This window comes from Dermacentor andersoni, chromosome 4 (genome assembly GCF_023375885.2).
Source record: "Dermacentor andersoni chromosome 4, qqDerAnde1_hic_scaffold, whole genome shotgun sequence".
In the NCBI taxonomy this organism is placed as follows: Eukaryota; Metazoa; Arthropoda; class Arachnida; order Ixodida; family Ixodidae; genus Dermacentor; species Dermacentor andersoni.
Window position 1 is genome coordinate 71,990,224 of NC_092817.1, and position 27,643 is coordinate 72,017,866.

General features: G+C 46.2%; 1 protein-coding gene across 1 annotated transcript in view; it reads right to left on the reverse strand.

The window, feature by feature from the left end:
* Positions 1–5,948: 5,948 nt before the first annotated feature.
* The window catches only part of LOC126536775 (uncharacterized), a 41,779-nt gene continuing 20,084 nt past the window's right edge, over positions 5,949–27,643 (reverse strand). Inside the window, exons 5-9 of the mRNA XM_055074160.2 lie at positions 16,665–16,892; positions 10,919–11,170; positions 9,104–9,297; positions 7,983–8,093; positions 5,949–7,331 (exon numbers count right to left, since the gene is read on the reverse strand). Of these exons, the coding sequence (XP_054930135.1) occupies positions 7,158–7,331; positions 7,983–8,093; positions 9,104–9,297; positions 10,919–11,170; positions 16,665–16,892 (959 nt within the window). The 3' untranslated portion in view covers positions 5,949–7,157. The remainder of the gene's footprint in view (positions 7,332–7,982; positions 8,094–9,103; positions 9,298–10,918; positions 11,171–16,664; positions 16,893–27,643) is intronic.

A 27,643-nucleotide genomic window follows, 5' to 3' on the forward strand; every position in this document is an offset into this window, starting at 1 on the left:
AGGCAGCAATTGAAATGGGAGGCAAGGCACCAAGGCAACCAGTAGGCAAGATCTCCCAAGTAACAAAGGACCTAATAATGAAACGTCAAAGAATGAAAGTGTCCAACTCAAGCGATAAGATAGAATTAGCAGAACTGTCAAAACTGATCAACAAGGCGAAAATAAGTGAAATTCGGAATTATAACGTGAGAAAGACTGAAAAAGCCGTAAAAAATGGACACGGCCGGAATACAGTGAAAAGACAACTAGGCATCGAACAAACCAAGATGTATGCACTGAAAGATAGGCAGGGCAATATCATAAGCAATTTCGAAGATATAGTAAAAGCAGCAGAAGAATTCTGTGCCGACTTGTACAGTAACCAAAGCAGTCACGATACCTCCATTCGTAGTAGTAATGAACAGGTTACAGAGGCTCCTTCTGTAACTAGCAATGAAGTTAGAAGGGCCTTGCAAGACGTGAAACGAGGAAAATCAGCAGGTGAAGATGGACTACCAGTGGGTTTATTCAAAGATAGTGGAGACATAATGCTTGAAAAACTAGCGGCCTGTCTGTCGACTTCAAGTGTCTCAGAGAACTGGAAGAATGCCAACATTGTATTAATCCACAAAAATGGCGACGTTAAAGAATTGAAAAACTATAGGCCCATTAGCTTACTTCCTGTATTATATAAAATATTCACCAAGATCATCTCAAATGGAATAAGGACAACACTGGACTTCAGTCAACCAAGGGAACAGGTAGGTTTCAGGAAGAGATACTCTACAATGAATTACATCCATGTCATCGATCAGGTAATCGAGAAATCCGCAGAGTACAATCAGCATCTCTATATGGCTTTCATAGATTAGGAAAAGACATTTGATTCAGTCGAGATACCAGCAGTCATAGAGGCATTACGTAATCAAGGAGTACAGGACGCTTACGTAAATATCTTGAAAAGTATCTACAGAGATTCCACAACTACCTCAATTCTCCACAAGAGAAGTAGAAAGACACCTATAAATAAAGGGGTCAGACAAGGAGACACAATCTCTCCAATGCTATTCACTGCGTGCTTGGCAGAAGTATTCAAGCTATTAAAATGGGAAGGCTTAGGAGTAAGGATCAACGGCGAATATATCAGCAACCTTCTATTTGCAGATGACATTGTCCTGTTCAGCAACACTGGGGACGAGTTACAACAACTGATTGAGGACCTTAACAGAGAGAGTATAAGAGTGGGGTTGAAGATTAATATGCAGAAGACAAAAATAATGATAAATACCCGAGTAATGGAACAAGAGTTCAGGATCGCCAGACAGGCTCTAGAGTCTATGAAGGAGTACGTTTATCGAGGTCAATTACTCACAGGGGACCCTGATCATGAGAAGGAAATCTACAGAAGAATAAAAATGAGTTGCAGCGCATTCGGCAGACATTCTCAGGGCCTGACTGGAATCTTACCATTATCGTTAAAGATAAACGTGTACAATCAGCGCATTCTACCGGTGCTGACTTACGGAGCAGAAACTTGGAGACAAACAAAGAAGCTCGAAAACAAATTAGGGACCGTGCAAAGAGCGATGGAACGAAGAATGTTAGGCATAACGTTAAGAGACAGGGAGATAGCAGTGTGGATCAGAGAGCAAACAGGGATAGCCGACATTCTAATTGACATTAATAGAAAGAAATGGAACTGAGCAGGTCATGTAATGCGTAGGTAAGGTAAGTGGTGGACCAGTAATGTTACAGAATGGGTGCCAAGAGATAGGAAGCTCAGTCGAGGATGGCAGAAGACTAGGTGAGGTGATGAAATTAAGAAATTCGCAGGCGCTAGCTGGAATCGGTTGGTGCAGGACAAGGGTAATTGCAGATCGCAGGGAGAGGCCTTCGTCCTGCAGTGGACATTAAACAGGCTGCTGTTAATGCTGATGAAAGTTTCTCTTGCACTCGCGAATACCAATGTGCTTTCTTTTTTCTAGCCGCTAATGTACCTACACACCTACGCCAGCTGGTGAAAGGACTGCCATCAATTAAAGAAATAAGTCAGCGTCAGCCAAACACAACGTTACAAGATGTCCCCAACGCCTCTACTTTTGGCATCTACACGTTCCCCTATCTTATGTAGTATTACATCGTCTCTATTCTAAATTTAGCTCAATGAACATTGCGGTTACACGTTCGACAAGGTTATATTTTCTGTAGCTAGGCTTTTACTGGCCAAAACAAGTTCAAAGTTATTTATCGTGAGTGTAGTAAAGGTGTACAATTCGGAACTTCAACGAATACCCTACTTTGCTGGCGAACATAAACTTTACGAAGCAATTAAAAATAATGAGTCTGACAAAACGCCCAGAAGCATTGACAGCTATAGGGAACAGCCGGCTAAAAGGCAAGCATTGGCGGTACCGTTGGGTGCGCCGTCGGGCCTCCGTGTGATTCAAGATGGCTGCGCAAGTGTAGGGGTGCGGCAAATATTTTAACTATCTAGGCGTTAAACGAATATCACAGGCTTCATTGTTCATCCATATAACACGGGGTCAACTTGTACTCACATGTCACCGCAAGATCAGAACTTGTCAACGCAAGATCATATGTCACGTGCCTGTCCATAATACACTACGCTGCCTCCGCTGTGCGACAGACATGCCTCTGCTCTAAAACTCTGTGCACTCGACGCAGAAAGCACCAGTTCTGTATAATTGTGTTCATTTGAATATCAACCGCCATTTCACTATTCATCACAAAAATCTGCATCACAAGGCTGACGCCGCCGCAGTAACAATCACGGTGCTGTTCGAGGAGAGATCAGTTAAGTATCTTAGACAGCGAAATTAACCAAGCAAGGCTGGAAGCTCGAAACTGTCGAAGGCCACCGGTTGATGCCTGAACTTTCTTGCGGCAGCTACAAAGGTGGCCTTCTCTTTTCCGTAGCGTAGATTTAAACGGCCCCGATCGCTTCGATGATAAATTCGCTCATGAAAAACGGCAAATTACTTAATTTTTACTCAGCCAATAGTCCTCCCAGTTTCTGTGAGTGACATTCAACGGATCGATTGCACCCCGTCCAGAGCCCATGCGCAGCAGCCCCACCGACGCCATGATGTAATAGTCCTCTCCACATTCCCGTTGTGTTTAGGTTCGATGAAACATTGAAGAAAATGGTGATGAGAACATATCTTTTCCAGCGAGTTCTAAGTGGCACTCAAGTCGGGGAGGGGGGGAGAAAAGAGGAAGAAGTGCTTTTTCTTATATACACACTCCTGTTATTGAATCTTTTCAAGTTCTCACCTACCTTCCTTTTGGTCTCGAGGGCTAAGAGGTTTTTCCACGGCACAAATACGGAAACACATTGTGATTCTTACCATAGTTACTGATGAGCCCGCTAAATACCGTACTACTACCGACAGGAAGCTAAACATTTTGACCAACTTGCCTGTCAGATTGAGCTAATTATGACTTTCAAGTGGCTCCAAGAAAGCTTAAGAGTGCCCCCTCGACCTCTCCGTCCTCACTACCCCATGAAGAAGCAGCCGAGTTGGTTCCGAAACGTCAAGAAAACAAGCTTATTTTTTTAGTTGGAGCCACTTGAAAGTCATGCTACTACTGCCGGCATGCAACGCGGCAGGGGTGTCGTTACGAAACTTGTGAAATCGGTTCGTACTCGCCAAGGTGCGACACCACGAACAGATATATGGAGCGTTATTTTTCCTGCAATGCGCCACTCCACGTAGCACGACCATATCACAAAATTACAGTATCCTGTAATTACGCAGTTGTGTAACGCACGACGATCACAAAGTATTCAGATCGCGAATGAAAGCGCGCTTGCAGTAACGGGAACGCCTGTGCCGTTCATTGAAATGAAACAGTATACACTGACAAATCAAGCAAGCTGCATGGCCAAGACCCACTCACCTTTCAGGACAACGCACCGAATAACCACTTGGCTCGAAGGCACGGTTGCATAACGACTCCGCCATGCAGGGCTCCAATATATCGCTTTCCGATCTCGCGTAACCTTCGCTCGAAGGTCCCGCGCTCCGGCAAGACGTTACGTTCTAGTTTGCGCTCTTCACACATGCTGTCCTTGGCCTACTCTATTTCTTTATTTCTCTCTTACACCGTTTACTATCATAATATCTTCCCGAAAGTGTGATTGCTTTCCGATACGTAATAGTTCTATGTGCATAAATTTTTAAGTGGAGATGTGAAGTCGGGACAACTGCCTAGACTTGGTAAAGATAGTACGCGCGCCCACGCACATATAAAATCGCAAAAAGAAACCCGCAGTGTTGAGACTCGCAAGTGTGCACAACGAGCGCTGACTTCTAATTGACGTTCATTGAAAGATGAACGGTATTTTACGTGCATGCCCAGAGCTCGCTCAACAAAAGAAGCAAAATCACAACAGTCGTGTGCGTGAATTGCATTTTAATGCATATACATTATATAACGTCAGTTGGAAGTTAGCGCTTTTCGGTGCGTGTGCCCCCATGTTGTTGTTTTTCTGTGTGTGTAGGATTGATGAAAACACGACAAAAACTTTGCTGTAACAAAAACATCTCGAGCAGGTAAAGCATACTAGCGCCGGTTTTGAACACTTTTTGAACCTGCGTTATTGGGGTACGTCGTCTCGTGATGCTTTTTTTTTTTTAGCAGTCAATTGTAGCTTGCAGCTGCCACGCATGCAAGCGATAAAGAACAAACTGGCTATCTTTTCTTTTTTTCATTCACTCCCGGATGGCAGGGCGACAGTGCGCAAGAGGCAGTTACAAAGTTTGATATCCTGTCCTTTGTGCATCACGTAGAAATATTTTCGGATACTGCTCTCACCTTTGCGCTCCAGTCTGCCTCCCTATACCAGCTGAAATGGCTTAAAAGTTCAACGCATCAGTATGATTTAATTGTAGTATGAAACACACCGAAAGGATAAATTTATATTTGGCGAAATAATTTTTAGCAGACCTAATGTATGCCGTATAAAGCGTGAATTGACACCTTACAATCGAAATTTCCCTCCTGAGATGCGGTAGCTTGCATTCTTAATACACAATATTTATAAGATGCTGGCGCCTTTAAGCGACGCCGGCTACAACTTTCCACATATAATGAACACGTGCCAAAATTGAACGAAGAAGACGGCATTGAACAAAATAATGGTCACAAGAACAAAACAAAAAAAGTCATACTTGATAGTCAGGTGGTGTAAACGCGCTAAAAATAGCTGACAACACTTGCCACTTAAAAACAGACTGAAATCGAAAGTCCCATTCGCACAGTTTATCACAGTTCGCAGTCACCGTCAAAGTCACAGTTTGCGCTACTTTGTCTTACATGTTGTTGTTGTTGTCGCCTCAAAGTATGGCTCTTACCCACGAGAGGGATTGGCCACACTGGATAGATGGAAACGAACACCCAACAACATACCAAAAAGGTTCAAGGCGAACATTTAGGACGAATCATTTGGAAATATACTGATAACACCAATTTTGAGAGTACCTATGCATCAGTTAGACTGAAAAGTTAGACTGAAAAGCTCAAGAAAAATAATAACAATAAAATGAAATATCCCACGGTCGGTACCCTAGCAGTGCAACCTTCCGGATGATCCAATGAACTTCTGCAGTGCACTAATCGTCGAACTATGGCTTGTGCCTAATTCACAGGCACCAAACGACAAAATGTTTGGCGTTGTAAGTGATAAACCTAGTTTTCTAGCTTGAAATATGAGGAACATATCTTGCGAAAAGAGAAGTGGCGGCAAAAAAGAAATAAATGGTCAATAGTTTCTGGTTCATTACAAAAAGAGCAGAGGTTGGTTATGTATAGACCACATCTATGAAGGTAACAATTTTTGCAATTTGAATTTCCTTTTCGGCCAATTCACTGATATTCACCACCGCCTGACAATTCGTTTAGTGGCACTTGTCACGTTGTAGTGATGGTGAAGAAAGCAACAAAACTGTAAATGAAGAAACTTTCATTTTATTGTGCGAGCCTGTGCGTAGGTGAAAGAGCGCAGTCACATAATTTTATTTCACATTTCGCTGGCTTTCTTTAAACGCCGAAAAAAAAACGCCACGCAGCATATACGTTGTCAAAAAAAATTGGATCGGTCGTTCCCGAACCCCCTCTACAACGCAACGAAACACACTTGGCCCTTAAGTGAATATTAAAATTATCGTATAATTCATCTTAGTTAATTAACTAAGTAAGCGGGATATAAATAATACCTTAAGGAGTGCCACATGACGGCAAACAATATGCCCTTGGTGTCGTGCAGCAGCGGCTAACCACATTTCTTTTAAATCCTTGGCACAATTTACGTGAAACACCCTGTATGTATTTGTTTAAGTACATACTGCACTATATCGTAAATGGAAGTAACGAAAGTCTTTGTCATGAGAAACGACTACAACATTCTACAGCTGAACAAACACAAGGTCATTAGTTCAATTCCTGACCTCAGTGGCCGCATTTCTACTTGCGTACAGCATGAAATAGACACTCGTGTACTTATATTTGTGTGCAAGTAACTTAACCTCAAGAGCCCAAGGGTAATCTAAAGCTATGCACAACGGCCTCTTTCGCAACGCAGGTCCAGTGCAGCTTTTTGGTAAATAAAGTTAGTCATTTGAGCACGAAAGAGACTCTTTGGTGCAGGTGGAACGGCCGGTAACGTCTGAGAAAAAAATACAGGGAACCTTAAAGCTGTGTTCTTTTTTTTGTTCTTCTGAACATGTAGTTATAATCTATTTAGCGTAGTCCATGTATAAGTTATGATTTATATAATTTGTATGGAGTTATCTTTATAATTGTTAATAGTATAACTTGCATAACGTTCTGTAAACATCACAAAACTCGCAGAAGCATTGAAAATTCTCTATCTGTTCTGGAGCTGCACACTTTTCATGATTTAGGAGATGCAAGAAATTCGGCAAAATAAAACTTTCCGTGAGCAGGATTAATCGGCGGGTATATTGGCGGGAATATTGCGCATTGGGCACTCATCAAAGAATCATAAGGGATCAAAAATAACCAGTCACCCAGTCAAATCATTCATATTCTTTAATAAACACCTGCATAAAACGCGACATCTGTTCGCTATCACAGACGACAAAGCCAGGGGCCTGAAATATTCCTGAGGACGAGTATGATGCATCATCCGTTCGCTATTTCCCGTACCCGAAGCGATTGACGTATTCGAAGTAGTCGCTCATGCTCGTCACGTCCATGTGCTGGCTCGAATAATCGAAGTCCTCGTGGGTGCCGCCAAACTCTGCCGGTATGCAGTCAGGTGGGAGCATGCCGTGGAACGTACGTGGGTCGCAGCCTAGAAACCGGAACTGAAATACCAGCAAAAAATGAAGAAAACGAGCTGTCGTACAGCGTCGTCAGCGTACTAGGTAATAGTCACGTATTTTTTTCTTTAATTCAACTTCCTTCCTCTCTCTCTTCCATGCTGCTATTGTGAGGTCGTTGGCAGTACTGGTGTTGTGGAAAGGAAATGGTTATGTCGCTACAAGTCATTGTGTTAGACAACGACCAGAAAGAATTGAAGGAGGAGAATGGGTTTTTTTTTCAAGGGGCATAATTACAGTTTAACAGCTGCTTGGCCGAGAAATAAATACGAAGCAAGAATTCATTTTCTTTGGGCATGTCATGAGAAATCCTTCTAGCAGTTGCGGAAAGAAGCACTGACTTCTTTTGACACATACTTTCGCCTCTTACAAAGCGTGTGGAGTGGCTCCGGTTCCACTTTTACGTTAGCATAGTTTTTCCGTTTGTTCCGATATTCTTTATTTTGCCAACTTTGACGGGAGCATGTCAGGGCTAGTGGCGTCCAGTGAAAAGCGGCAACATAAATTAAGCATCAAGATAAAATTTTGTTAACCACACTGTTGCTGCTCTTCATTCTAGGAAAACTACTATAGAGCAACAATTTTTGAGCTGATATAACTGATGATCGAATTGAGAGAACTCCTGTAGTACATTACCCGCCGCAAGAGCTTGGATTTCAGGAAAGGCTTGAGAGCAGCGAACAGAAGTTCGAAAATAGGAGGATTATTGGTGACGTAAACGGCTTTGAGGCGTGCCGGATAACAATCCTGGAAAATAAAAAAGGAGGAAAAGATTACGTGTCAACATTCATACAGTGATATAAGACCGTTTTCAAGAACTACCCGTCGTTACGTTTCTGGGTCTATCGCGTATGCCATGGCGGAATGCGAAAATTCTCGTGTATTGCGCTTTGGGGCTATACGTTAATCAATCCCGGGTGTTTAAAATGTATTCAGAGTCCTCCACTATGCTTTGTAGCCTTCCCATGCTACACCCTATCAAATGATATTTGACTATACATAGTACTTGCGCTTTCGTAAAGCATGTATTTCTATTTGTCGCATCTTGGTCTTGCCAGAAATCAGCAAATGAGGAACAGGACATCGAACACCTCAAGGCCACGTGAGACGTCCAAATTGTTCGGTTTCATCATCAACGGCAAACATCCAGAACCTGCCATGGTTATTTTCAGGAAAAATGACTGCGCGAGATAGCATTTTTAGAGCAGTCAACGGACTGATCGAAGAGTGAGTTATATTTGTTAGCCTACGGATGATAAGTTCTGCAAGCCACGGTTATAAGAATATTTTGCACTACAAATAGGTTCGGTGCTTTTTTTTTTTCATTTAGATCGCATATATGCATTAATTATTAAAAATCTGCATTTTACAATCCTTGCTTTGAATTGCAATCCGTGACATCGGCAGCTTTTGGGACTGCGCCTGAACCGTCCCATTGCATTCACTTGAGGATGAAGTTGGTGTTTTGTGACGCAATAACCAAGCCACGTTCACGTACGCATTCGCAAACTAAAGGGAACTGCCATTTTAATGCAATAATTTCTATAGGACTTCCGAGCCCTAGCTGGCCCCCTGCCTCCCCCCGAATCGCACATAGCCCGAAAAAGTCCCAAGTTCCTTGTCCCTGCGCAGCATGGTAGTTCTCGTAATTTTCCTCTCATCAGTTTTCAATCAAGATGTATACAAGACAGTGTCGCTTAAAAACGTCGCGTAGGCTCTTACGTCCCTTCATATAGGCGGTGCACGTCTCCTCTCACCTGTACAATATGTGCCAACTTCCCGAGTAAGAATGGAGTGAAGTGGGCGAGGTGCGATATGCTCAGGCCCTTGAGGTCAAACACGCCCACGACACCCCGTATCTGAGTCTCTTCGTTCAGCAACGTCCACTCCGCCATAACGAGAGCCGCCCTGACCAGGTCGGTGATTGGACAAATGCCAGTGTTCCAGGCCCCTGCAACCGAGCGGGAAACGATTACGAGGACGGTAGCACAAGCCAACGACAATTTGTCAAGGAATGAAAAATGACGGGAGCTATCAGTCCCTTCCTTGTCCTCGTCTTTGTCTTACGCTGCCTTCCTTACAATTAAAAATTACCAGTTGGTCCGGTCGTCAGTTCCACTGAAAGCGAACGCTTCGCGTAGGCGCACGGTGATGCGCAGTCGGCAGGAAAAGTGCACGGGACATGTGTTTCACGACAAATGTGAATCGCTACTCTGTTAAGGCCTGGTGCTTCTACTGTGCGTAGGTCGCCAGAAATACGACGGACAAAAGCTTTGAATTCCAGGCTATGTGAGCGGACAAAGCGGGAATTGGGCCTTCTGGCAAATGCCGTGTCCTGTAAACTCTTAAAGTCGACTGTGCGTATCACTGTGCGTATATTGTTGACAGATCGCTCAAGTGCCAGCAAAGGCTCCAAGTAAAGAGCCGAATAATTAGAATTAAGAAGAAATTGAGTGGGAAAGACGCAGTCACAAGTAGAAAGTTAGCTCGGAATTAAAATTTCAATTGATTTCAATATAGGAAAAAGAATCTGCAGTGTGTTGTGCTGTTATCTTGATGGTACCTGACTACAGGACCCAATTGAGCGCTGGCTAGAACTTGTATATTTACTTGCCTATCGTCTGTGCGTATTGACAGCTCCATCAGAAATGGGCTACTTGGTAACTCGCGACATTCGCAAGACCTCGAGTGTCCGGGGCTCGGGGGCTTCAGCCCCGAGTTCCAGTTTCGCGCGCTTTCAGAATCGCAATTCGTCCTGCGTTAGTTCCGTGAGTAATCGAATTTTTCCAGATCCGGAAGTTGATACGGCTTGTAGGGGAGCTCATTCCAGTTAACAAACTACGATGAGCCCACAGAAATTAAAACTTGGCAGGTAATAAATATACCTTGATTACTCGTACTCCGTTTAGTACATCGCGTGTAACGCCGGGGAGGCTAAAGAGACTTTCTGCAGTGACTGAATTCGCACCAACAAATAGTTCGGTATTCTTGCTAGCAACTAGGTGAAGCTGTTCTTGATTTAGAATCAGTATTAAGTGAAAAAACTAATCCTTAAATAAAGAACAGTGATGCCTGTATTTATACGGCTGCTAATACATTCTTTCATAACAATTTGTTTGGTTTTATTTAAGTTTTTCAGCCCATCGCGGCAGCCTCACGTGCAGGCTCACGCGAGCAAACGCCATCAGCACACAGCGAAGCACAAACGTAACCAGCAGCACATGGAGTGATAAATTTTGGTGGCGGAACTTCGTGCGTAGTTTCAAAAGCATTCCACGCTAAGTATGAAACGAAGTATAGTGAGTAATTACAGGGTATCACCCGTCAACCCATTGTTGCCACCGCTGACCGCTTTTTTCCGAAGGAAACGTCCTTTTAAATATTACTTAATGTCTTCGTACAAACACGCGGTACGTATTTCACTTTACACTTGCGTATGCTTGAGGAGAGTGAAACTACAGCCATCTCGCGGTTCGTGAACAAAAAAAAAAATACTCCTCCATTATTTTTGTACACGCACGCGCACATGTCATTGCTCGTTATATTGTATTTGACGTAGCAAACCGCCTTACCGAGTTTCATCATCGCCACAGCCCTTCCCATGGGATCCCTGTGGTTGGAGATCATGATGAGGTGGTTGTCTAGTATGACATTTTCGTAGCTTGCTGTGTACGGCGTGAGGGCCTTGAAAAATTCCGGCGAGTTCTGCCTCACGCGGAAATACTTCCGCATGGCATTGAAGGCAAGTTCCACGTTGTACTTCCGGCACCGAAGATATTTAACCAAGAACTTCTCGTCCGTTGGCCAGAGTAAGGAAGTGTCGGCTGAAAGTGGTAATAAGAGGCTTAGAGGTAGTGAGTGGAAGCATTCCTCAAAGCCGCGCGACAACTTCGAATGCCACAGGTTTTGCTCGATGTTCATACCCAACGTCTCGCAAAAATAATTGCGAGAAGGAATATTTTAAAAGTACGAGGAAGCATTTTTTTAAGCATTTCGAATGTTGGCATCTTTCATTTGGCATTTCGCTCTCACACTGACGCTCTTGCGCGCCGATAACCACAGCTTGGCATCGCAATCGCGAAGAGTTAAGGGGAAATGGGAGCAGGGTATTCAAGCGCGTAGGCGGGCTTAGGCTAGGCACCCGGTGATTCGAAGGCCACCCGGTCCGGGAACTTTCCTAGCAACTCGAATGTACAAGGGCAGTGATGCCCTCTGCGGACGCCGTCGTAAGATGCAAGTTGACTCACGCAGCACTAGAGGGCAGTGACGTCGGCGCGGGCGTTTAAAAAGATTCGAAAGAACCCAACTTTTCTTCTCGTCTCTGCGACATAACGGGGCACAGCCTTTCTCGACGCTGTCCGAATATGTCCGCGCATAACTGTCCTTTCTTGTTCAAAGTGTTTCAAAAATAAAAGGTATAATTATTGAACTTGTGCTACCCAGAGAAAGCTGCGATTGACGGTGGCCATGATTATGCTACAAGAAAGTCAAAAGCCTACATCGCGTCACAGGAAACCATCGTAGATACGGCCACTGCTTGGTTGTAAAACAAATGAGGTGCCTGTTGTTATCTCCGCTCGATTGGCCGTGTTCAACAAAAACGTCATTCCTCGATCCTGCGAACCGGGTGGTGAATTTGGAAGGAACGACGATTCTCGAAGTACTACGGCTGCGGTGGCAAGAGAGGGAGAGAGAGAGAAAAGGATGCATAGAAAGGCAGGGAGGTTAACCAGAGCAGCGTTGCCACCTGGTGAAATTGGCCACCAGATTTCGGAAATCTGGTGAAAATGTAGAGCTCTTGGTGGCCAGGCCAACAAACTACTACACCAGACAAAATCTGGGGATATCTGGGTAAAACCACTCTACCGAAATTACCGTCTACCCGCGTTGCTCATCCAAACATTTAACACTAGGTAGCGCCTGCGGCCGCCACGATTCTAAGGCCTATATTTGTATTTGTTTATTCCTCATGAAATCTCTGTGTTGCTGTGCTACCACTAGAGTACAGTGAACTATAACGCTTACTGTAGCTAAGGTTTGTGCTAGCGTGTGATGCTAGCGCTAGGTTTGAACGCACGTATATTTATAAGTCGTTTCAATAGACGGCACCGGCTGTTCTAGTGGAGGAATGAATTTACCGTGGGAAGCGCGGGAAGAGCAACGCTGGGCCATCGGCAATGCGTCAAGTGGCCAGCCAACACACGTGCTGACACTCCGCTCGTTTCGCTGTCACAAAAACCTGTTGCGCAGGCCGTCTTCGACGGGAAACTTCCTGAGGATTCTGCAACATTCTGGGCTAGAATTTTGAAGTTTAAAAATGCCACGGGGGAAAAGCCCTACCAGGACCTTGCACTGTATGCACTGGCATGTCTTTCTTGCCCAGTGTCGAATGCACTGGTGGAGCGTGTCACGTGTGTTAAGGCGAAGTACAGGAACAAAATGTTGCTGAAAACTTTGGATTCCGTTGTACGAATTCGCACAACGTTGGCCTGCAGAGAGGGGTGTTGCGTGAAGTTCACTATCACAGACGATATGCTACGCAGGTTTCGTTCAGGCATCTACGATGCTCCAAGCGATGATTACAGGCTCCTCATCATCACAGACGATATGCTACGCTGGTTTCATTCAGACATTTACGATGCTCCAAGGGATGATTAAAGGCTTCTCATCGTGATTTTATATACATAATAAAATGAGTGCTTGACGAATGTTAATTCTTGGCCATTTTTGTGCATTTTAAGGCAATTTTATTTTCTGGTGAAATCTGGGGAAACTTTAGCGAGTTTCTGGTGTCGTGCCGACTTTCCAATCTGGCAACGCTGAACCAGAGGCAGTTCCGGTTGGCTACCCTGCACATGGGGAAGGGTGAAGGGGGATAAGAGGAGAAAGAGAGCGGAAGTGTATATAGAAAGAAATGCAGACGAGCACGACCAAACCGCGTAACTACAGAGCGGTAGGGGGCGGATTTCTTAGTCTATCGTGAAGCCCCGCAGACCGCAGGAACCTTAATAACGCAATTAAGGCCTTTAGCGTGGGTGTTCTGAGGGAGTACTGGGCTAAAGCTTTGAATTCTGATAGTGGACGATTGTCCAACTGGTCCAGTACTGTGCACAGTACTTGCCTCTGCGCACTATATCGTGGGCAGACACAGATAATATGTGCGAGAGTCTCGTCGATGTTGCATTTGGCGCACATGGGGCTGTTGGCCATTCCAATAAGGAAAGGATACGAGTTCGTAAATGCAACGCCTAGACACAGACGATACAGCATGGTCTGTTCACGTCGTGGTAACTCAGGCGGTAGGTGCATCCGTATGTCCGGAGACAACGAACGCAAACGACACATGGTAAAAGCGTTCGAGTCCCACAGAGGCAAAGTACATTCACGGGACATCAGTCGCAGCCCAGCCGCAGCGTCTGTTCGCGAAAGCGGAATCAAGACACGTTGACCACTTTCATGTGCAGCTCGGGCGGCTTCGTCGGCTTGGTCATTCCCGCTGATGTTGCAGTGTCCTGGAAGTCATTCAAAGATTATGTTGTGTCCCTTGTCATTGCTACGATGATACATGTGTCGAATTTCTGAGGCCAGTTGTTTGTTGGGACCGTGGCGCATTGGGCTTTGTATGCACTGAAGGGCTGCCTTGGAGTCACTAAAGACGGTCCATTGTTGCGGTAGTTCCTGATTAATGAAATCAAGTGCAGCACGCACTGCTGCAAGCTCAGCACCAGTTGATGTGGTCACACATGAAGTTTTTAATTTGATTTCTTCAGATTTTGCCGGGATGATGACTGCAGCAGCTGAGCTGTTGAGTTTTACCGAACCATCTGTGTAGACATGTTGCCGAAATCTGTGTACGTGGTGAATATGTTCCATAGTTGCTTGTTTCAAAGTTTGCAACGGCACTCCGGCTTTGTTTCTGATGCTTGAAATTGTCAATTGCACTTGCGGCTGGTGCAGACACCACAATGGACCTGATGATCGTGTAGCAGGCATAAAATCTGATGGCAAGTAGTACTGATGTCTTACAACACTTTTGGCAAAGTTTGAATGTGTGCCTTTTTTCTGGCAAGCAAGCAAGATGGTGTGAAGGAATCCGAGTCAGGTGTCAGATATGGGCTCTCAGGACATCTGTGTGTATATAAACTGTCAAAACTGTTGCTCCGGAAATGGCCAATGTCGCAATCGCTATAATAATGGTCACTGAGCGTATGACATTTCAGCGCGCTATTGTTGTCCTAGGATCAGGTACGACTACGACTCATATTTTTTTCTTTGATTTCTACCGTAGAAATGGTACGTATGTTACCATGCAAGGATGATCTGCAATTCTAGATTGATTTTTATAGTTCCCTCAACAGGCTACTCGACGTGCCGGCTAGAGGGAAAGTAAATTCCATTTCAAGAAAATCAGAAAGGTCAGCCTGAAGAACATATGCTTCGGGCCTGCAACTCTGCTCAGTAATTGCAAGCGGAAGAGGAGAAAAAGTGGGTTATGAATAATGAAGATGAGGACAAGCACACTTATGATGAGCTTGATGGCTCAATTCGTTCATATAATGTGCGGCAGCGGCTTTTCGTCACTCAATGGCTTGTTGCATTTGGCGCTAAAGAAGAGGCTAAGGCATGCCGCTTAGCAGAGTGGAATAGGTCGGTTGGTCCAACCTATTGAAGCATATCATTCAGTGCACTTCATGCAACTCTTTCCGGTCGGTGCATTACACTATGGAGGACCTTAGGACACCAATACAGCTGCACGTACAAGAGAGGGCGTAGCTGCAAATTGGCACCCTTCGGAAATCCAGCTCAAATTAGCGCTGCGTCAATGATAAAAGATGATCCCCAAGCAAGGGCCGAAATTTCGTATGAAAATCCGAGTCTAACGAAACACTATCTGCCTTTTGTAATGAAAAAAAATTAGTGTCCATACCTTAATCGTCACCAGTATACACGACACTCTGCGTTAAGCAACAGAAAGGAAGAAAAACAGTGCTAGGCAATCGCAGCGAATGTTCACGTATGACGGCAGCTGCGCAAAAAAGCGGGCACATCGTACCGGGCTGCTTAAAAAAGCTATTGGATAAAGTTTTACAGAGGCTAGAATGTAAATCAAGCTAGCATACTTTTAAAATAAAATATGAAACGCGTAGAAGTCGGAGACGTAAAAACCGCGCCAATTACATGCAATCCTGCCAAAGCCCGACTTCAAAAAAACGTATCTCCATTCTGTTTACAGTTAGCCGCCAACTCTACCATGTGTACACTTGAAATATGCAATTTATAGCCTTTCTTGTCGCGTTTACAGCAATGCTAGAACTTATTGAATGAGAGAGAGAGGACGAGGAGGAAAAAAAGGGGCAGGAAGGCATGGGATCTTTCACGAGTTCTGGAGAGGTTTGCCTGACTGTATGTCTAGGATGCTACTCCAGATGGGCATAACGAAATATGAGCTGATGTGCGCAACGCGTGTACACCTGCACATGCACACCTTTATACTCAACAAACTAAAGATATTGTTGAGAACCGTGTATCTCCCGTGTACTTAGATTTAGGTGCACGTTAAAAAACCCCAGGTGATCGAAATTTCCGGTGTTCTCCACTACGGCGTGCCTCATAATCAGAAAGTGGTTTTGGCACGTAAAACCCCATAATTTATTTTAGAACAGGCTATCTAAGGAAAGCTAAAGGATGCCTCCGTTGAATTAAATTCTTGGGTTTTACATGCCAAAACCACGATTTGTGGTGTCTTTAAACCACCGCGTCTTTAACGTGCGCCCAATGCACGGGACACGGGTGTTTTTTCATTTCGCTCCCATCGAAATGCGGCCGCCACGGCCGGGATTTGATCCCGCGACCTCGTGCTTAGCAGCGCAACACCATAGCCGCTAAGCCACCACGGCAGGTATGCCTCCGTTTCACGAGATTCACCCGGGCAGCGTTAGTGCATAGTGCAAGTACGTGTTGCAGTTCAAAGGACGACTGCCCTTGATAAGTGTTTACTGCTGACGTTAAGGCTGTTCATTCACTTATTAATAGCCTGTAAGCGCAGACTAGGTGGAGTATATCTCTGCGTGCGGTTGCACGCAGGGCACAGTAAGTAGCGATCTCATCCGTTTAATTCTACATAGAAAGTCCCACACAGCCACTATGGGCCGTGGAATGAAACGGCAACGACAACTACAATTGCAACAACGAAAACAACAACGAACGCGAAAACAACAAAAGGAACTCGCCGTTTCTTCTAAACACGAAGCGAAATGCGAGAGTGCAAATATAGCCGACTTTCTTTAGAGTATGCGTGACTGACCGTCTGTGACTCACCGTCGATAAGCTGTCGCAGCTGCGACAGGCTTCGTTCTCTGGTTTCCGCCGTCTCCCCCAGCTCGGTTCGGGCGACATTCTCGAGGTCCGGCAGCGTCGTATCAGCAGCCGCATCTGTTGTCATCGCCTGCTGCGAGCAGCTCACCGTGCGTCTCGCTGGAGCTGCATTGTGGCAGTATTGCAACAGCCCTCCACTCAGGATTCGCGAAAACAAAAACAAAAAACAAAAGCGACGTCATAGACGATAATGTTGTGCACTGACTCCGCCCTGCTTTCATGCTCTTATCTCTTTGGCTTTAACGTTTTCTCTCTCTCTCTCTCTCTCTCTCTCTCTCTCTCTCTCTCTCTTTATTTTTTTTTCTTGTATTCCTTGCTTGAGCACCGCTGATTATCTCCCGGGCCTTCTTTTATGGTTGCTGCTCAGCTAGGGGACATTCGCCCCAGCCGGCTCGTGTCAACGTTGATCAAGCGCCGGGAGAGACGCGGCTTTGCCCCTTCGCGCCTGGTGTTTCTCCAGCTTTTCATTTGTTTTTCCGTAGCTACACTTACACAAAGGGGAAAGGGTCTCTCTCGCTAGGCTGGCAGCATGGTAATGCCGGGAAGCGAGGGCTTTAGGTTGATATCCTTCTTGAACAGCTTCGACATCTGATGTAGGAACCTAGACACTAAACGTTTTTACATCCTTAAGAGTCAAAGGTATTTTCTCAAATTTTCGCCCTTCATTACTTCAAAAGTGTCGAGAAAATCGAAACACAATAAAGAATTAACACCCTATACTGAGGGTGTTCGTACGCCTGTACTGTCAACGTTCGCCGCCGTTGGAAACTCGTTGCAAATATAAGGATGTTAGGTTTCAAGCGTAACGAACGCATCTTGTGCGGTGCAAGATGTGGCCTTGTGTAAGGTTTCTCATGAAATGAAGCAGCATGTGTTTCTCGACAATTTATACATATAGATACCCGTATTTGTACAGTCTGTAAGGTGGCTCCCGTGTGGCGCACTAGATAGGTTGCCTGTCTTTCACGTGAAGTACCTGGGGTCAAATCCACATTCGTGCATTTCATCCGTAATCTAGGTTGGGAGGAATAGCTTGTCCTCTTATTCTGTTTACGTAGTGATGCCAATAAGCATCTCGTAAACAGTAGGAACTGTATAAAAAAATTTAATTTCACTTCTACTTCAGCCAGATACCCTTATGACATGTATAACACCCTTATAAGCGTGTTAAACAAATAACGGTGCGTGTATTAACACCGTAAAGGTTGTCGTCTGGCAACAGGCTGATTTTTCACCCTCAACAATGTTAAATAATGTTCCTTGTCTTATTTTCGGCGATTACTAACAAAGCGTAAGTATTCGCGCCAAGGTGTATTTGTATCGAGTGTTAGAAGGTACCATCTACGGGTCGATTTATTCGGAAGGTGAGTAGGTTCTCATTCACTCCTCGCCGTTTTGTGTTACCTATATTTAAGTTTTAGCTTAATTAATTGCGCTTTTCGACTAAACATCAACTAATAGTGTATTATGCGTTACGAACAAGAAGTTTGTTGCAGCTCTAGGTGGCGCTAGGGCAAGGAATCTACCAAGCGCATCGAGGAATGCGTCCAATAGTAGGAATGAAGGAAAAAAGGTTTAATCGACATTAGTTAAACGGCTCCAGTCACGGATCCCCACTCCATGCAGGAGCACGTTAAACGTCCGAATTCACATCAGGGCACGTCGGCCCCACTGCACGAAAGGTCTCCGCTTTTAATACCGTCGTCTTCCCTATAGGGGACTCGACTAGAGAATCTGATCACTGTATCGCAGCCAACCACAATCGTCGAATCGGTTGCGATACAAAGCCCATTCTGTCACAACGTTCTGCAGCATCCCTCTCTCCAAAGTCTCTGCACAACCGAAGCATGGAAGAGGGGACAGAATAGCAACCTGGGAACCCACTGTCAGCGCCTTTCTTCGGTAGCATTTGACGTTGGCCCTTTTCATCATTAGTCCAGGCTGTCAGGCAGTGTGGCGGGGGCGCCTTTTGTGAGCCCGTCGGCAGTCGGTGTCAACAGTGCGTTGACTTCTCGGCAGGCGCTGGTGGATGGGTGGGGGTTGCCTCGTAGCAAACGTCTGATTAACGCCTTTGGCCGTGTTGAGCCGTAACAAGTTGTATAGGCTTAGTTACACGTGTTCTCGAAGCCAACGTCCAAACCAGCAGGCTTAAGTCAAGCTGAATCAACCTTCCCCATTCGGGCATTCCCATCGTCGCTTTAGCGACATTTAAGAAACTCGCATTCCCAGTGGCGCCACTCTCTAAGGCTGGAACACGCAACATTTCGCCTGACCAGCCAGTCGCTGTTGTCAGGCTAGCGCTGTGTGCGCCACCTTTCAGTATCCGTTATCTCGAGCGCCGCAGAATTTTTCCCCAGAATAATAGAAGGTGCCAGCGCCTCATGATACGAAACTAAATGAAAATAAAACAAAGCGCCACAACTTCGTTTTTCGTTTTTGTGAGCCGCGATAAAAGTATACTTTGGGTCAGGTGATACAACGCTTCCTATATTTCCATTCTATTCTTTCTATTATCACTTGTCTCGCCGATTGGCCCACGCTGGCGATGACAATGACATGCTGGCCATTCACGAAGGGAGGCAACAGCAACAACCGAGTGTACTATCGTGTTGTTATAGCTTTTATTTGTTCAGTAAAACCACTTATGCGTCATATGCTCAAATTTACCCGTTACTCTCGTGCATTTAAGGTACAGCGAGTTTCATTTTGTTTAGGAAACGGTAACAAAACATTTCTACAAAGTAACACATTCAGTCAGTGGCGCAAACTGCGGTGTATTGAACCACGATAACAGAATTGAAGTTAGCATAGAGCGCAATAGTAAATAGGTATTATTATTATTATTATTATTATTATTATTATTATTATTATTATTATTATTATTATTATTATTATTATTATTATTATTATTATACTTTAATATGAAAACACACATACACACACAAAGAAAGAGAGAGAGAGAAGTAGGAAGGGAGCAGGCTGGCAATTGCCACCGAGAGGTGCAGAAAGCCTGCCTACCTTACAGAAGGAAGGGATAGAAAACAAAGTCATTTCGTTAGTTCAATTAGTAAGTGCAAGTAAAGGCTAAACCCCATGAGCCCGATTTTGTGCGCGACAGCTGCGAGCGACAGCTTCGAGCGACGGATCGGGCCGTCGCGTGATGGCTCGGTTCTGCAAATCTAGAATTCGTCGCTTGTCACCCGGAAGTGCTATGAGCGACTAGCCAATAGCGCGAAGCCGGAACTGGATGTACATAACTCAAGTACTTCCGATTGTCGCATGGAACGAGCAAACGATTGAATTTTTATACGTGCAAGGATAAGAACCTACTGGAAGACCTTCAGAAATATGTTATGCCGCTTTTTACAGTAAAGCACATCAACTAAAGTTAATAAAACACGCGTCACGCTAGTTTCGGCGCCTGTATTGCTGCTCTCATGCCGGCAACATTGGGGAGACGTCGCTCGAAGTCATCGCTCGCATGGGGTACGACTTGTACGCGATGAGCGAACGCGACAGCCATCTCCATCGCGTCGCTGTCGCGCGCAAGATCGCTTGCATGGGGTTTATACTTAACTTCCTCTATGTGGTCCTTGGTGTCTTTGTTTGTTGGCTTCTCATAATACGATCAAGGCAGTCTAGTGCTACAGGTTTGCTCGCAAGGGCAAACCTTGAACCACTTTCACAGGGAAGAAAAATTTACGACTGAAATTCATTTATCAATTATACCAAGGCCATTTCAACACAACACGTTCTAATTGCCTACGAGACCCTTACAAGCACTCATTTAGACTAGATCATTCCAAAAGAACCCGCCAACCATTAGGCCATGTTAACGCTCACAAATTCTCCCTTTTTCCATCGAGTATCTTCCATTGGAACAATCTGCATAACGATATTGCGTGTTCCGATAACATTGACTCTTTTATGAACCTAATACAGTGTATTGCATTTTCACCATGAAAAATTACCAGTTTTATGTACTGTACATTGTACAACTAACTCATTTATGTACCTACTCCTGCACTGGCCGTGGCGGGCCTGTGGTATATTAAAATAAAGAATGGAGCAAACACGGCACACAATGTGTGTGCGAGCCTTTGGGCCGGAGTAATGTCTTTTCGTTACAGTCAGTTTTTCTCTACCCTCTCTGCTTCTCTCTCGATCTAGTGCACCTATATATGTACACGGGTTGGCCTTTTTGTAAATTTGCACGCTGTCTTTCTTTCCCCCTAATAAAATCTCAGTCGGCGCCTGTCACCTGTTCTTCTTCTCGATGTCTTTAATCTCTTTGCGCTGTCTTGAAAGTGAACATTGACCAACTCGTGCAATTGTCCACTTTACTACATTTCATTTTTTGAGTCTTATATTTTACATAAACGCGTCATTGAACGAGGACGATACTACTTACGTATTGTTGTTCGTTGTATCCACTATCCTCGCTGGTCACTGAAGGTTCCTTTCTTTGTCTTACAATGGCGGCGATGATGCCATTGAGCGCCGTGCAGGAATTCCTTCCACACTTAACGAGTCGGTCGAACACCCACCACCGAGGCTGCGTTTACCACGACTAGCGAGCCACGTGCGCTGGCAACACGGTAGCGTTTCAGGAAAGAGCGACATCACATTGGTCCTCTCCCGCGAGTCCAACGCCTCGACATTCAAGCGAAGCGTGGTGATAGCTTTTCCTCTCAATCGAAGGGAAAGTTACAGGGCGCGAACGCTCGAAGGGCGTTACTGGTGCAAACGGAAATCAACCTACTGCATCGCCAGTGCATTCTCCTTCCGGCCGTCGTCTGCTATGAGAACGCGTTTGCGACCCCGAGAGGCATGCAGCTGCGGCCTTGGAGGTACCGCGCTCGCACGCTTTCGCCCCTCTCACGTGACCCTCCGGTTTGCTGTTTTCGTTTCGCTTTAGCGCTGGCGGCTAGCTCAACGTGCCGACTTCGGTCAAGGTTGACGGCCTGATGCTTTCGTAAAGCTTTGCAGGCGCTTATCCAGCGACGAGGGTCGATGAGAGCGCGTCGAACGTCACGTTTGAAGGTGCGTTGTTTATTGCCGTTCATTCCTTCGGGCGGAACGGCGATCGCGGCAACAAGACGCGATGGCCACGGTAAGAGGAAGACCAGGCACCCTTCGGAGCGCGTCCATAATTCGCCAATGCCTTTCTTTAAGTTAGGGGGTGCAAGCGCGTAGATATCTTCTTGAGGCGGCTGTTTTGCCGTGCCTACTTATATTTATTGTTGTGTTCATATAGGAGGTTGTGGCCAAGTACTGCACCAGGGTGGCCAATCCTGCTCTGGTGAGGGAGTGCGTTACCGGTTCTGGTCACCGGAATCAGGCCGCACTCCAGGCCTGTTTATGCAATTTTATCAACACGCGGATTTTTATCATTATTACTGTTAATCCGGCGGAAAATTGCGTGGCACCGGGATTTGAACCACGGTCCTCTTGCACGCGAGGCGGATGTTCTACCTCTACGCCATCGTTGCCAGCTTAGTGGACGTTAGGTGGACGGATGAGATTAAGAAGATTGCAGGGACAACATGGTCACAATTAGCAGATGACCGGCGTAGTTGGAGAAGTACAGGAGAGGCCTTTGCCCTGCAGAGGGCGTAGCCAGGCTGATTATTATTATTATTATTATTATTATTATTATTATTATTATTATTATTATTATTATTATTATTATTATTTATTAAAGCGTAACTGCACTTTGTAAATTAAATGCAACAGACTTCGGATAAATGAAACTAGCCTAAACGGAAATGCCGGATAAACTGAACAATGGCATCAGCTTTGGTTGACCGCTCACAGGCAGAGTTTTGTCAAACTTCGGTTAAACGGAACCCATGTTCTTGTGAACTCTGCTTAAACGAAACTTTGCCGAACCTACGAGCTACCTCATCGTCGTATGGAACAGAAGAAGTGCGACAAACAGGCCTGACGTTTGTGATGTCGTGCTATGGAAACATGTGATGCTATAAATAATAAAGAAAATCAAATGTATCCGAGAGTATCGGTAGATTTAATGCAAACCAGGTATATCGAAGTTGCAATGGTGTTTCCTTCATTAGGAAGGAAGGAAAAAGTAGAGAAGGAAAGGCAGGGAGGTTAACCAGTTTAGCGTAACCGGCTTGCTACCCTACACATGGGAGAGGGATGGGGGCGATGAAAGATGGGGAAGGGGGAGAGAGAGAGAGAGAGCACATAGCACAACACACAAACATCGTCCGGTAGAGTCCATCAATCTGGCATTGTACGTGATAACACTGTCAGAGCCGCTTGTCCAATCCCGTCTCTTTCAAAAACTGAAGTAGTCCCTTCGTCGCCTTCACCTGCGATGTCTTCTGTCGGCGGCATGTGAAAATCGTGTCGAGGGACAATGGTCTAGTGTCAAGGTGCGCGAGAACGGATGCCAGGGACTGTCGCTGAACATTATATTCAGGACAGTCGCACAGAATGTGTTGCAGCGTCTCCTCGCAAAGACAGGCATTGCAGAGAGCGTTGTCGGCCATTCCAATGCGGAATGAGTAAGATTTCGTGAAAGCCACCCCTAACCATAAGCGATAAAGCAGAGTCGCCTCGCTTCGGCGGAGTCCAGTTGGCATATAGAGATGCATCAAAGAGGGCAGGTGGTATTGACGGTTGCTCTGGTTGGTCTGGCTGTTTGGTGTGCACCATGAAGAGAGCGTCATCTCCTGTGCAAGCACTCGAAGTCTGCTAGCTGCGTCGGATCGTGAAAGCGGTATGGCCTCTTCTTGTGCGTCTTCAAGAGCTGCCCGAGCGGCATTATCGGCGTCTTCGTTTCCAGTGACGCCGCAGTGACTTGGCAGCCACTGAAACGTCACGTGGTGTCCTTTCTCCTGTGATGTATGGAGTAGGCATCTAATATCGAATACGAGCTGTTCGAATGGCCCGCGACGCAGAGCTGATAGTATAGATTGTAGGGCTGCCTTTGAGTCGCTGAAGATGGACCATTGTCGAGGTGGCTCCCGACTGACGAAACGGAGTGCAGCGCGAAGAGCAGCTAGTTCAGCAGATGTCGACGTTGTCGGGTGGTCAGTCCTGAAGCTGATGGTAATAGCTTTTGCTGGGACAACCACAGCACCGGACGAACACTGGGTGTTTGTGGAACCATCAGTATAAATGTGTTCACTGTCCGCGTACCTCTCGTGCAGAAGAAGCAGAGACAGTTGTTTGAGGACAGGCGACGACAGTTCAGACTTTTTTCCGATTCCTGGTACACTGAGATGTACTGTGGGGCTGATAAGACACCAAGGGGGTATCGATGGTTTAGATGCAGCGGTGAAGCCCGAGGGAAGTTTGTCGTTGTACTTGTTGATAGTTCTAGAGAATGATGATTGGTGCCTGTCTGAAGGTAGTGCTGCAAGGTGGTGATAGGGGGCATGTGCAAAATGTCTGATGTGCGTTCTCAGGGCTTCCACCGTAATGTGAGTTCGCATTGGATGGTCCCGAGCAATCGCAAGAGTCGCCTCTGTTGACGTACATCTGGGCAAACCAAGGCAGACTCTGAGTGCTTGAGCTTGTACTGCCTGCAGAACACGAATATTTGTCTTGCAGGTGTTGTTCAGTACAGGTAGACTGTATCTTAAAAAACCGAGAAAGAGAGCTCTGTAGAGTTTAAGCATTGCGTCTACTGACATCCCCCACGTCTTCCCTGTCAAGTATTTGAACAACTGGGAAGTAGCTGTCAGGCGCCGTTTCATGTAGGCCACGTGTGGGCTCCAACAGAGGTCTCGGTCAATAATGACGCCAAGGAATCTGTGGTTTCGGACATAGGAAATGGTCCGCCCATTGATTGAGATGACATAAGGCGTCATCGGTTTCCGAGTAAATGCGACTAGTGCGCATTTTTCAGGTGAAATGCTGAGACCCTGTTTACACAAGTAGTTCGCTGTCAAAGTGGCCGCTCTTTGAAGTCGCGCACGTATCTGAGGACGTGTGACTGCCGAAGTCCAGACACAGATGTCGTCAGCGTATGTTGAAATCTTGATGGTAGTTGGCAAGCATTCAGCAAGTCCAACAAGAGCGAGGTTGAATAGCGTCGGGCTGAGAGCACCGCCTTGAGGAACGCCCCTGCTGGTATAGCGTCGCGTAGTTGGGCCATCGTCAGTTAACACATAGAATGATCTTGCAGACAGGTAACTTGCAATCCACAAGAAAACTCGACCACCTAGGCCAACCGTCGCAAGAGCGTCGAGAATGGCCTCATGTAATACGTTATCATATGCCCCTTTCACATCTAAGAATAAAGCTGCAGATAAACGCTTACGGGACCTTTCGTGCTGGACATATGAAACGAGATCAACTACACTGTCGATGGAAGAGCGGTCACGTCGGAAACCAGCCATGGAAAGCGGATAAATCTTGTAAAATTCAAGGTACCATTCCAGGCGGCCAAGGATCATCCGTTCCATTATCTTTCCTACACAGCTGGCCAGTGCTATTGGGCGGTAAGAGGTGAGTTCTAATGGGGATTTGCCCTGCTTTAAGAGTGGCACCAGGCGGCTTACTTTCCATTCGTCAGGAACATTTCCCTCCTGCCATGAGGAGTTGTAAAGGCTCAACAATTCTATCCGTGCGGACTCTCCGAGATAGCACAAGGCCCGGTATGATATACCATCTGGACCCGGAGATGATGAGCGCCTGCAGAGAGCTAGTGCCGCTTCGAGCTCCTCCATTGTAAAAGGAAGGTCCATGCGGCAATCACGGGAATGGGGGACGTCAGCTCGGGCTGGAGGATCTGGACGAGTCGCTTGGTCTGCGATCCGCGCACAAAAGTCTTCTGCGACATCGATGTCTTGACGCCCTTGGAAAAGCGCTAGCGCCTTGAATGGAAAACGCCGTTCCGGAAGGCAACGCAGACCTTGCACCGTTTTCCAAATGTGAGACAGTGGCTTGCGAGGGTCGAGTGTCTGGCAAAACGTTGCCCACCGTTCCGACGCTAATCTTTCCATACGACGCTGAATCTTCTTTTGCATCCTCCTGGCTGCCCTAAGGTCATGGATTGATTTTGTACGTCGATATCGACGTTCCGCCCGGCGACGAAGCGCTCGAAGTCGCTCTAATTCTATGTCGAAGTCATTTCGCGTGGAAGAGATCGTCATCATGCGAGTGGCGTTTTGCATCGTCATTTTAATCGTTTGCTCTAACCCAGAGGGTAGGCCCTCGCGGCAGGCATCTTCCATCTCAGATTTGAAGTTGGCCCATTGAATCGTCCGAATGGTATTCCGTGAGCCTGATGTAGACGACAAGCCTTTGATGTTCAGATAGGTGGGAATGTGGTCACTCCCATGTGTCTCAATGTCTGGAAACCACTTCACACATCTGGCGAGAGAGTTGGAGACGAAAGCAAGGTCGAGGCAGCTGCCGTATGTCACGCCTCGAAGAAAGGTGGGGCTACCATCGTTCAGGAGAGTAAGGCCATAGTTGTGGGCGATACTTGCCAATCTTCGTCCTCTTGCATTTGTCCTTGTACTTCCCCATGCTGGATGGTGCGCATTGAAATCTCCTATGATGACCCATGGGGCGGGACAAACACTCAAGATATCCTCAAATCTTTTGGTATTGAAATTGCTGGAAGGCGATATATACACGCCTATGAGAGTAAACAAGAGTTTGTTCTTTTTAACTGTGATGCATATATATTGATTGTCGTCGTGGGGCGCAATTGGTTGCAAAACATAGGTGAGTTCACGACGAATAAAAACGACGATTTTGCTGCATGCACCGTTTGTTGATGACATGATAAACTCGTATCCTGACAGTCTTATTGGTTTCGACAAGTTGGGCTCACAAATGACGATGAGTGGAAACCCATTGGTGTAGACAAACTGACGAAAATCTGAAATTCGTGATTTTAGCCCTCTGGCGTTCCACTGGATGACGGACGCTGCTTTGACTTCTTTCCGGAAGGATGGGGTATGAGTAGCCATCTTTCTAGTTGAGGGATGCAAGCACTGGGCTTAAGGCGTCCAACACTTTAAGTGCGCTTCGAGCAGATGGTGTCCTCATGTCCACTAAAAGCGCTCGAATGGCCTCCATGAGAGAACGTAGCACCGAGATGACTTGACGGTCTGTTTTGGGTGAATCATCCATGGCCGGAGAAGGATCAGGTGGGGCCCCGACCTTCTGAGGTTCTTTCGCAAGGGAGCGGCTCGGTAGCGTAGGCCATTCCTCTAAAGATAGAGTCTTTTCTGCTTCCTTCGTGGAAGTGGTGGGCCCTTTCGCGGCGCGGCTAACTGGCACCGCAGAGGAGTGGGTACTGTCACTTCGCGCATGCGTCTTCTTCGAAGACGTACGATGGTGCCGACGTCGACGCCGACGCCGGACTACTTTGGCTGCCTCCCTGTGGGCCGAATTGTCTCTGGCCATTTGCTTGAGAACCGCGCGTTCCCTCTTGATGCGGGGACAGTCTTTCGACGAGGCCGCGTGAGGGCCGCTACAGTTGGCACACTTCAGGACCGTGGCACCGCAGGTCTGTTCTGCATGAGGTTCAGCGCAACGGGGACACAGTAGCGAGTTGGGACACACGCCCTTAACGTGTCCTAGCCTGAAACACTGATGGCATTGAAGCGGCTTCTGGATGAATGGTCGAACCGGATGTCGAAAATGTCCGACTTTAACGTGGGATGGGATACAATCCCCCTTGAATATTACTTTTACGCAGCGCGTATTCCCAAGGCGGCGCACTTGCGTAATGATCGTGCCTTCGTATGCCGGCTTGATGAGGCTAGGTAAGTCATCATTAGGAATGGCTATGTCGATGTCGTAAATCACACCGGCTATGGATGTGTCGTCGATCGGGATAAAGGGGCGCATTTTGATTCCGCCTAGCTCCGTGATCGCTTGAAGTTTTCCAAGCGCAGTCGCGTTGAACACATCTATGGCGAGTATAT